Here is a 12217-nt window from a genome sequence, read left to right on the forward strand (position 1 = left end):
CCCCTTCGATTGTCCTCACCCGAGTCTTAGCTCCATCATAGATGTCCTTAATTGCCCTAGTGTATGCAACAGGAACACCTCTAGTCTCCAATCATCTCCGCAGAACCTCCCTCGAAACTTTATCGTAAGCCTACTCTAAGTAGATGAACACCATATGTAAATCCCTCCTCCTCTAGTTATACTGCTCTATCAATCTCCTAACAAGGTGAACAGCTTTCGTAGTCGAACGTTCCGGTATAAATCTGAACTGGTTCTCAAAAATAGACACTCTTCCTCACTCTCAACTCCACCACCCTCTCCAGACTTCCATAGTATGTCTTAGTAGCTTGATACCCCGATAGTTGCAACTTTGGATATCATCCTTGTTCTTGAACAAATGAATTGTACTCCACCTCTATTCTTCGGGCAATTTTTTCGTCCTAAAAATGACAATAAATAGCTCAGTGAGCCACTCCAAGCCCGCCCTGTCGCACCCTTCCAAAACAGAATTTTGATTAGCCCCGTCGCTCTTCCCTTACTCATCTTATGCATAACCCCCTCTACCTCCTCAACTTTTATACGCCTACAATACCCAAAGTCTCGACGACTCTCGGAGTATTCCAAGTCACCCTATTCAATGTTCCTATCCCCATCTTCGTACAAGAGTGCATGGAAGTAAGTCTGTCATCTCTGTCGAATATGTGTCTCATCCAGCAAAACTCTATCTTCCTCGTCTTTGATGCACTTCATTTGGTCCAGGTCACGGGCCTTCCTTTCTCTCGCCTTGGCTGGCCTATACAACTTTTTATCCCTGCATTTGCCCTAAAGTTCTTCATACAGTTCAAACGCTACAGTCTTCGTCGTCGTCGTAACCGCTAATTTTGCTTCCTTTTTAGCCATCTTATACCGCTCCATATTCATTCTCTTCTCCTCCTCGTCCACGCTCTCCAAAAGCTTCAAATACATCGCTTTCTCGGCTTCCTCTTTACCTTCGACCTCTCCATTCCACCACTAATCCCCCTTGTGACCAATAGAGTAGCCCTTTAAGACCGCTAATACCTCTCTAGCAACCTCCAATGCAATTCGCTTTCGTGGTTCACATACCTCTCGCGTCCCCACTACTCCTCCATGCCCTATAGCCAGCGACTTATCCCCCAACTCCTGGGGTTCATCTTTAGTCAAAGCTCCCCCACTTGATAACTTAAATTAGTTATCACCAAATCAAAAGCTTTAGCAAAATCCAATAGTGAATCCAATAGCAAAGTTCCTCCTCTATTTCTAATTCCAAAAGCAAAGCCGCCATGCACATTATCATAACCCCCAGAATCGCCCCAATGTGGCCATTGAAATCTCCTCCTATGAAAAGTTTCTCAGTGTGCGGAACACCAAGCACAACCTCATCCAAATTCTCCCAAAATGCCTTTTGATTTCCTCGTCCAAGCCCACTTAGGAAGCGTACGCACTAATCACGTTTAAAGTAAATTCCCCGACAACTAGTTTAATAATCATCAATCTATTGTTCACCGTCCTAACCTCCACCACTAGCTCTTGTGATCCCTATCAACCAAAATACCTACCCCATTCTTGCCCCCCACGCGTCTAGAGTACCATAGTCTAAACCCATCTATATCTCGTGCCTTAACTCCCACCTATCTAGTCTCCTTGAGACAAGTTATATTGATCTTCCTCTTATGGAGAATCTTTGCTAACTCTATAGATTTTCCCGTCAAAGTCCTTATGTTCCAAGACCCAACTCTCAGCTTGGGGACTCCTTTACCACCCTTACTCCCCCTTGCCATCGACCCCACCCCCCCTCCCCGAGGACCCCCTGAGGACATGACCTTACCCTACCATCATTCACTACAACCACTATAATCTAAGGCAGCAAGCACTATCACAAAATTAATGTACTAGAAATGGTAGTAGCAGGTAGATAAGCGAGACAAAATTCACTAATCTAAAGACGCAAGCAAATATAGTAACCACAATTAGAACACAATGACAAATAAAGAACACATTAGGAACAGAAGAAACAGATTGTAACAGAGCATATCGAAAACAGAATACAACAAAACAAGAATAGAAGAGTCTGGTTTTTTAAACAGAGGAATAATAGTTGACGAAGACAATGGAGCTCGCTGGAAATCTAACCGGAGTTGTTTGATCACGTCGGGACTTGAGATCAAATGGGACATGTCCAGTTGAGGGGGTGACCACTAGTGATGCAAAATCTAGCCGGAAACCTAACTGTATTAATGCTCACGCGCCGGTGCATGACTGAATCTCGCCGGAACTCAGTCAGCCCTGTTCACTGTACACAGGCTCGAAAACACGCACTCATACACACGCAAAGAGAGGGAGAACGAAGGGGAGAAAGAGAGGCAGAAAGAGGAGAAAGAAAGCGTCGCCGCTGATGAGGTTGGTGGCGGTGGGAGAAGTGTAAAGAGAAGACGTAAAAAGAAGGGGAAGAAAAAGAAAAGAGAGGAAAGGAGAGAGATGGGGAAAAAGGGAAGAGATGAGAGAGAGGGGACCTACCTTGCGATGTGAGAGTAGTCGGCGACGGCTTTGTTGGTCGCTGATTGTTTAGTGACCGTTAGAAAATGGTAGTTACCCTACAAATAAATTTTGCCCCTATTTCAAGAAATTTCGTACAAATATGCACAGATATAAACCATACGTTTTTTGTCGCAGTCATATTTCATAACCAGAAGGTAGTAACACAACAACAACAAAAAAAGAAAAAAGAAACATTTCCCTTCTGTCACTACCTCTCTAACTGGCAGCTCCACCATCCCACTCATCCAACACAAGTAAATTTACTTGAGAAAAGGGCAATTTTATTTTAAATCTAGCACATGGGCTGAAAACTAAATTTGGAAAGAAGATATGAAACAAAATTTGATTTATATTTTCTACAAATATTAGGCCAAATCAAATAAATCTCCGGTATGTATGAGGGTCCATGAAAACCTTATCTTGCTTTAGGCCCCTCATGACCTGCATGTCAAAGACAGCATTCTGTAAAGTTGCATCTGATCATGAACCACCAGTTCCAGAAGCACCCTCGGTTTGTTTTTTCTCCCGTTGTTTCTCCCGCTTTTTCTTGTTTTTCAATGCATTCTTGCTCAGCTCCCTATATTCATGTGAAATAGGGAATGATGTATAGCAACTTAATAGTTTGAACATCTGAAATATTAAAAAGAAAAACAAAAAAAGAGGAATAGTGCATTGAAGCTTACCCTGAAGAACTTCCTCCAAATAACTGTCAAAATGAAACAGATGCTTACTATTAGCATACTAGTGGCGCAAACTAAAGGAGAAAAATATAACTGGAAATAACGCATGGATGAACTTTCATATGACATGTATATACAAATTATGACGTTTTGAAAGTAGCTAATAAACCATCACGTTGTTACCACATTGCAAGTTTATCATCAGAATGTGTCCCGTAAAGGTAACTATATCCTAGTGCAGTAAACATATTTTTTCGAAAAGTTCTGCGTTGAGATTAACTTCTGAAGAAATGTTTCAGAGAATATCTATATTATTCTTTGTGAAATCCTATCTCTAAGTATTTTTTATCCATATCCTGAAAATAATTATGTTTGTTTTCCAGAACAAAGTCTATTCAGAAAAGCAGTATCTTTTCAGTTCAGGAAACCTTCCAAAGCTTTTTTATATTCAAATGCGGTAGAGATCAGTGAGTGAGAGAACATATTTGCAAAGTTCAGGATCCTCTTGCCCGGGCAAAAAGAAGAGGAATGATCAAGCAAGAAGTGCCAAATGTGTAATTTATTATCAGTTCTATCGCGTTCAGCCCCACCTAAGAGTGGTATCTTTTTTAGTTACATAGAGAAAATGAATTATAATAAAATTCACAACTTGTGTATTTGCTCCCTCCAAATGGTAGACTGTCTAACCTCACCTTTTTCTTCTCATTTTCTAAGGAAGAGAGTTCTAAAGGAAAATGAGTTGCCAATAAAGATTGGACAGTAATAACTGAAATATCAGATTTGGCTTTAAAATTTCAGGAAATGTTTTACAGAAAAGAAGGAAAGATAAAGATCCATGTAATTACTTATAGTATAATTAAGCTCAACACATCTAATGCATTATATTACACACCTAAGTTCCTTTTATTCTACAGGTTGATTGCTATCGAACTAAACCATATGAAATTTATAGAGAACAAGAGCTATTCATATTCGATAAAGGACCTTAATATTCTTTTGGGATTCAGTCACCTACATGTCTTAAGGAGTCAGAAATAGAGTTCATCACAGAAAGGTAGAGAAGGGACGCTTCATTCAAGAAAATTAAACATGCATTTTGGGCTAGCCTTTTTATTTTTTCTAATTATTTACCATCATTAAATCCAATTCACAATTGACATTGCATTAACCATTATGAGGATAATGTTAAGTCCAAAGATTGGGTATATGGAGTAACCATTCTAGCCAAATTGTGGGAAGAGAATATCTTAACAATAGCAAGAGTATGAAAATCGAACACCTTTACTTTCTTGAAACTTTGTTACAATATAATATTACTGAAGAAGTTTTTTACAAGGGAACCAACTTAATAAATATTCTAGTTGCTGTATACAAGGTCAGTTAACTTCACAAAGGTAATGGCCGTGCAGAAAACCCACTAGTGAGTAATCATCATATTAAAACATACCATATCATTTATGTAATGTAGTTTATACATTGTAATATAGAAGGAAATAACATAGCATATTCATAATGTCAGTGTTCTCCATTGGGAAATTAAAAGTATTAACTCCCCAGGCATGACATTCAAAATGCTCAACAAAGTTATTTTGCTCTAAGAATGTAGTTAAATGCCAAAAAATTCATTGAAATTATTAGATTGAATACCAATTATGGTAAGGTATAAGCACTTTATACACCAGCTTGGTGTGCTATCAATGAATACCTCTGACTTATCAGAAGAAAAAAGTTATAAGTAATCAATAAAGTATCCCTTCCATACCTCTGCTTGAACCGCAGCAGCAACCTTCGCATGAGGTGGACGATAAGCAGCAGGTTTTGCTGCAGGAGGATTGGCAGGTGTAGCCTTCGGAACGGCCTGGGTAGCTTTGGATCCTTTCCCTGGAAAGACATTTTGGTTTCAGCTCCCATTATAGCAATTACATGGGCATTACATCAAACTTTGTTACAAGATTTAAACAGGAGGAACCTGGCGCTTTAGCTTCATCTATTTCCACCGAGCCAACTGCCTTCACAAGGTCTTCAATGTCACCAAATTTTTCTACTGACTCTGGCTTCCAATCAACCTGTCAGAGGAGTGAACAAAGCAGTAAGCAGGCAGAGCAAGTTGGTTCGCAGAAAAAAAATTAGCAAGGCTATTAACCTGATACAATCTGTCAAACATCTTCTTGAAGTACAATGATCCATTGTGGTGAAAAATTTTAACCCTTCAAAAACATGAAAGAATGAGCATTAGCTATCATGTATTTAATAACAAAATTGCCAAATATATCTGCTTGCATAAACCTGGCACTCCACTTTCTCTCATTCCAAACAAAGGCAACAATTTTTTGATGGTAAGACAAAATCCGGTCTTTTAGCCAATGAACCCATTGCCTCACTCTTCCCACAAAGGCAGCATTAGGCATGCTCACTAGCTTCTCATTCTTTAGAATCACCGAAGGCTTCTCAACATATTTATAAGTTCATGCAGTTGCATTAGGGCCATAATTCAACAGGTCCATTTTTAGCAAGGAAGATATATAATAATTGCTATAACAAACCTACAGGTGGATTAACATCAGCATCTGAAAAGTTGACCACTAGATTAAAGATTTAAGACATTATAAAATCAATAGATTGAAAGAAGTCAAGTGGTCCAGACAGCTATCAAGATATTCTGATATGGTATAAAATGGGGCAAAATGCACTAACTGTGATGCATTAAATTGTTTTATCATTGCAAGCTACAAATTGAAAAATTTGTACACTAGGTTCTCAAGTTACCGTTTAGCCAAAGCACATTCTTTTAAAAACAAAATCAGCAAAACATATGCATACCCATTATCAACTTGAAGGCGTGGAGCTGTTGTGGCAGTCATAAAGTACCGACCATCAGGAGACCATTCACTTGTCACTGACAATTCAGCCCTTGTAGTTCCAAGCTGCTTCTTTTCCTTGTAGTCCCAGAATGCCTGAAGTAATGACTAATCGCTTAAAAGCTAAGCTAAATAAGCAGAAGAAACTTGTAATTCAAGATCACAGGCAAGCATCACTCTATGAATCAACTAAGATTTAGTAGGAACTTTCTCAACCTCCAGGTAGACATGGCCAAATACAGTCGTCTAAATTGTTCAGACAACTACCATAAATGAAGGTCAATGTGCAGGCAGGCTGCACTTGCCAGAGTGGTTTATTAGCACAAATATGAGTAGAAGCTGCTGAACCAGCAACCCAAATAACAAGAATGGAGGACTAAGAGATATAGGCAATAGTTTGCCAATTTGAACAACTAAAACTACAAGCCTAAGACGATTATTTAAGTGCCATATACTAAAGGAGCTCATTTTAATGAGATAAAAGAAACCATCTGACTACACAAATTCACCATATCTTCCCTTTCTTTTATAGCAATGATGTCTAGGCCAGCTTGCGTGCACGTAAACTATTTCATCGGGTACCTATTACCTCCCACTAGCATAGGTACTGGCTAACTCTGTCTATCAAGCTTAGGTAGATGGGAAGAAATTACCTAATGCTTCTTGTCTCGGCTAGAATTTGAACCCTGATCTCTAAGGTTGCACCCACTTAAGGCCACACCCTTGGGTGCTACATAAATCACTATATCTTATTTTCTTGTGACCAAAATTATCCAATCCCTATGACATAATTGAAGGAGGCCAAAATGTCCGAGGAAATGGTTGGAAATTGATGAACAGACCAGGGGAAGGAATTGAGCTTGCTGGAAAATTAACCCGAAAAAGCTGTCAGAATGAGATCTTTGAACATCTGTTAGTCATAAAAATCACGGGATATTCTATTCATCGAGAAAATTCACCCAAAAAAACTAGAGAACAATTGAAAATCACTGGAGATTGTCGCAGGTTATAATTGAGGCTTATGGTGCAGGATAATCCTATTGAAAGTGGGTGTACAGTAAGATCTTTGTCAGCAAAGACACAACCGTCATAAGCTAGGCAAAACCACTGGAAAAATATGAAAGATGGATGGGATGATTCGCAGGTAGTCGACCCCAGTGAGTCGGAATATTAATTAATCTTACAGGAAAAAAAGAGGAAGTAGGAACTTTTTGAGCCATGCTGAATTAGGGTTCAGGTGATCGAAATTAGTTAGGCTGGGGATGGAAATCAACTGCCATGAAAGCAAGAAATTCACTGAATTGTCTGAATAGAGTTCACGCGCTGAGCAGATGGAGTGGATCTCCTAATAAAAATCTGCAACCTAGTCAGTGCGTGACCTCCACTTAAGACATGGCTTCTCAAATTTTGTTTGCTTAAATATTCTTGGTTTCATGGTATTGTTGGTTGATGCATAACACTCACAAGAAGCAAAGAAGACTCAAATAAACAAGACGGTTTTAGGAATAATATGCAGTGAATGACATTATCTTATCTCGAATATTACTGGTAAATGCATAGTAATTCTAATAAAAGCTTAGATGTCATATGAAATATAAGAGAAACAAGGATAAAAGGCCGAGAGAATGAGCGAAGAATAATGACTTACGCATTAATCCCTTTATAGGGACATTTTACCATGTACATGGTTGTTTTACCCACCTGATACAACATTTTTTTAAGAGTAGATGATACTACATTAATAAATATATATTTTAGATGAGTATATTATATCACTCCCTCTGTCTCAATTTATGTGATACACTTTCCTTTTTAGTCTTTCCCAAAAAGAATGATACATATTTAGAAACAATTTAACTTTAAACTTCTCATCTTACCCTTAATGAGATGATTTATAGCCACACGAATATACGACTTGTTTCAGATCACAAGTTCAAGTCTTTCTTTCTTTCTTACGCTCCACAAGCAATCAAACAACATCACATAAAATGGGACGGAGAGTGTAAATATTATTGTTTGCACTTAACTATCTAACACTAACTATACTAACTATCTGATAATTCCATTGGGTTTTGTTTTGCACAGGGAGAATCAAATGGTCATATACACCAATTATGTTGATCGCTATATGTTCTAAAGAATCTTCTCGAGCATGATTTGCTAAGCAGCAAGCTTAGAATAGTTAAAAGTTTGGCATGCCTCCAATGAAGCTGATCATTTTGTGTTCTATTTAGCACTTAAATCTAGTATTCTACTTCCTTGATCTTATTTTATATGAGATTCTTTTCTTTTTGTTCTATCTCGAAAAGATTGACTCCTTTAACATCCCTATTTTACTCTTAATCACATGAATTAGGATGCCACTTGATATCAAAGCTGATTTTAAATGAGAAAAACTACATATCAAGGGATATGTCGAACTCTTTCCATCTCTCGTTTAATTGTTGGTAATAAGGGAAATGTTGGTACTTTGATTATGTTTAGCCTATGTGTCAAAAGTTTTTATTTTTATTTTATAGGTAGTAGCAATCCATGATATTTGAAACAGATATAAGAGTTGTGGACATTTCCCACTTCTGAATATAGTAATCATCTAGATATACATACCATGTCTCCTGGTAAGTTACCAAAGCCTGCCAAGCATATAACTGTAGAACAAGGATTAAGGCAAGCAAAAGCAGTAACTGCAGATGGAAATAAACTAGCCCTTTTTTCCAATGACCAACTAGAAACAATGATGACAAATTAGAAAAAGAATGTCTTTTTGAAGACAAGGATATAGTTCCCCAGCGGATTCCATCTGATAGTGTTGTATGGGCCTGTTCCAAGCTCAAGCAGAGGATTGCACTTCTTGTCGAACACCGTGGCCATAGAAGACATAACTAAGTGATTTAAGGAATAGCAGCAGCATCCAGAAAATATATGAAACAATGGATTCAAGAAAAAATATAGGAATTCTAGCTGCATATATTTTTAATAACAGAGGTGTCGAGGCTATTTTGCACCTTCAACTAATCCACCGAGAACCTACTACTTACGACAAGCATAGGTATCAAGTAACTCTACCAGTTAATGCTTAGGCATGGGATAAATTTACCTAGTGTCATTTCTCCTATATTTGAGCCTTGGTTCCCAAGGTTGTTGCTCTAACTCCTTGATTGCTATGGCATTGCTTTGAAGGCGGATACTAGTTGCAAATTAATCTTTGAACAAATCCACTCGAGGGAGGAAATAAAAGCTTCTTTATTAGGACTACATTAGACCCTATTAATGAACAGAGCGCATGTTCAGTGAGTATATAAAAGCAATGATCTAACGCACTTCACCTTGGACCTCCTCTGTAAGTTGAAGAGCAAAAAGAATATGTGTGCCAGATGTCCTCCACCATTTAACACTTGTCTCACATTTTTTATTGTGTATTCCTCCTCTTAAGCGAGAGAGAGAAGATTTTAAACGGAATAATTAAAGAAAAACAGTAACACCCAGAACCACGAATGAGAGAATAATGGAAGAACCAAGCTCTAAGCTTTAGCAACTAGTTATAAGTGTGCATATATTCAAACTTCTACGGAGTCTAGAAAAAAGTTGCATCCAACTTCAAACTTTGTAACATTTCTTCAAAATATTCTTGTCTTCAACTTGTATGGTTTTTCACAACAAGTGTGTAACATTTCCATAGACTCTTTTCAGTCTTCTTTTTTTCCCTTTTCTCTAAGGCTTTCTTTTCATTTTTATAACAATTTCAGAAGCCTTGAGGGTGGGTTTTGGGGTGTTGGTAAAGGATACAACCATAAACAACTGCAAATTCTTTACCCGAATAGGACCATTGAACATCATGAATAGGGCCGTCTTTACCTGCAACATGCCCAAGGATCAGTAAGTCGCAAATTCACTCATTCAACACATAACTTTGGCTGAAGATTAAGAAGATGAAAACAACATACGGAGAGGAACAAGCCCTTCATGGGTCCCATCAGTAGTCAAGTAGTTCAACTTTGATTCTCCGTAGTAGCTTTGGTTTGTTTTATCAACATCTGATTGGACCACCACTAGAAGCCCTGTAGATCCAGAGTTCCAGCTCAGTTGCACAGTTGAGCAGCGGAAGAAGCTGCGTCGTGCAACAGCTTGACTTTGTAAGTCCTTTCCACATGCATATATCTGAACACTGGCTGGCATTCCCTGCATAAATTAATTTTCCAAAAGGTTAAATGGGAACCCTGAGAACTGGCAGCCTTAAGCACACGACACTTGAAGAATTTTATGTTGTGTTGTAATCTGGTTGCACGAAACTAAGGAAGTATTTTACTCTTCTATTACGCCTATTGGTTTTTGGATATTACTGTGCCGAAAAGAATTCCAAAATATTCGGGCAACTTTTCAGATTCACTTTGTTGACTACTCTCGAGTAGCTTCCCCTCAGCTTTCACTACAACAAACACATTGTACTGTGCTGTGCAGAAATACAACTCTTTAAAACCAGCAAGACAGCTCGTGGATATCTGGATTACTATGCACCTCCCGTATAGAATACGTTATGAAAGCCTGCCATATATTCCCAAAGCCTCGAGTGTATTTTTTATTACATTAAGGAGCAGCTTGAACAACTACTGGAAAAAGCTTTTGAATTTATAGAGAAACTTTTAGGATGGAGTGCACTTCAATGAGACTTGACTGAATGTGCTCGGCATTAGTTTGTGTCAAGTTCTCTAACAACAAGCATACTATGGATTAGTTAAAAAGTCATGAGGCATATCAAAATGCACATTCATCGTCAAGAGTATAATGCATGGATGTTTCAAATTGATAATTTAATGAGTATCCAATAATTTTTAGACCTTGGATTCTGGAACAAATGCAGCCACGTAGGATCCAGGGACTTTAGAAAGCTCCAATGCAGCAATTGCAGGAACTCGCAGCCGATTAACAAATCCCTTAGAGAAATCCCTAGGATCAAAAAATTGGATCTCATTTGTTGCCAATCGACATGCAACAGTTTCGTCAGAACTGAAACGTACGGAAGGCCTGAAAAAATCAGAGTGCAAGTGAATAAAATACTCTGAAATTCTGAGCATCAATTTCCCACATAGACAGCCAAAACACAAGAAAATTTACCATGTAACTTTTGTCATATTTTTCTGGAAGAGTTGGTAAACATATTCACCATTTTCTATCTTCCACAAGACCACGTTCTTATCCTGAGGAGATGAACATTTCTGGAAGGTCTGAAGATAAGTTCCACAAGGAGAGATGACAGCTGCAAGAACGTTTGGGACATTAAAAGACCTAATCTCTTTCAATGTTTTGCAATCAAAGATGCTAATTATGGAGTCTGATTTTGTAACCATGAGTTTGGACCCATCTTCACTGAACTTTGCACTGGTACAAGGAACCCTATCAAGCTTGATACCAGGTTGACCACTTGGGAAAGGTGGTCCATTCCATATAGCAAAACCCTCTGGTTCTCTTACTAAAATATCCAACAAGGGGGAAGGCTCTACAACCGCCATCCTATAGTGTCAAATATAAAAGCAACGTTAGCCCATACCAGAATTAACATCAGTCAGATTCACGGATGTTGAAACAATTCAGAGTTTGTACTTGCTACATACAATGTCAGTTTACTATCCTCCAAAAGTTTTGGGAGTTCATCTAAATGGAAGAAAGTATTTTCCATAAAAAAAGTTTTTTCGTGAAAATATTTCACTATGAGACATCATTTTCTGAATAATTTTACAGTGTTTAGTTGGGCGTAAAAGTATGTGACATAGTAATGCAACGAGGCCTAATACTGAACTTTTTTGGTGGATTGCGTCTGCTCCTTAGTTATTCAGTAAGACATTCTTCTGTTGCATATTTTTGTCATGCATCTTCTATATGCCATTTAAAGAACTTCTCTTACTTAATCAAAAAAAAGATACGAAGATCATCTTGTAGTGACAGTATTAAATGTTCGAATAATGTCTTAAGTATTGACTGAAATAAGTGACACGTAGTAAAAGCTGGGATATCTGCAAAAGAAGATGACTTCCACCCAATAAGTAAAAGGTAATCAATTCCACCTTTCAGCTAAAAATATATTCCGTGGAAGAGAACATTTTTCACAACTCAGGTAAAGCTGTAGGAAACACAGATCTGCCCAACAAC

General features: G+C 38.1%; 1 protein-coding gene across 1 annotated transcript; it reads right to left on the minus strand.

Moving 5' to 3' along the window:
• Nucleotides 1-2623: 2623 nt before the first annotated feature.
• On the minus strand, nt 2624-11580 carry LOC104214969 (uncharacterized). The gene is made up of 12 exons (XM_070163601.1): nt 11186-11580; nt 10909-11095; nt 10018-10252; nt 9860-9928; nt 8856-8955; nt 8681-8723; nt 6036-6169; nt 5359-5422; nt 5185-5281; nt 4978-5096; nt 3219-3241; nt 2624-3112 (listed from the first exon to the last, which is right to left on the minus strand). Exons 1-12 carry the CDS (start codon nt 11578-11580, stop codon nt 3016-3018), a joined length of 1563 nt encoding a protein of 520 aa, XP_070019702.1. The 3' UTR covers nt 2624-3015.
• Between the last annotated feature and the right edge of the window lie 637 nt (nt 11581-12217).

The sequence above is a fragment of the Nicotiana sylvestris genome, chromosome 12 (assembly GCF_000393655.2).
Source record: "Nicotiana sylvestris chromosome 12, ASM39365v2, whole genome shotgun sequence".
In the NCBI taxonomy this organism is placed as follows: Eukaryota; Viridiplantae; Streptophyta; class Magnoliopsida; order Solanales; family Solanaceae; genus Nicotiana; species Nicotiana sylvestris.

Coding starts and splice junctions, on each gene's coding strand:
- LOC104214969 (XM_070163601.1), bottom strand. CDS start 11,580: ATGGCGGTTGTAGAGCCTTCCCCCTTGTTGGATATTTTAGTAAGAGAA. Junction 8,956..9,859: donor ATTTGCAGTTGTTTATGGTT/GTATCCTTTACC, acceptor TAAATCACTTAG/TTATGTCTTCTATGGCCACG. Junction 5,423..6,035: donor CGCCTTCAAGTTGATAATGG/GTATGCATATGT, acceptor ATGTTTTTGAAG/GGTTAAAATTTTTCACCACA.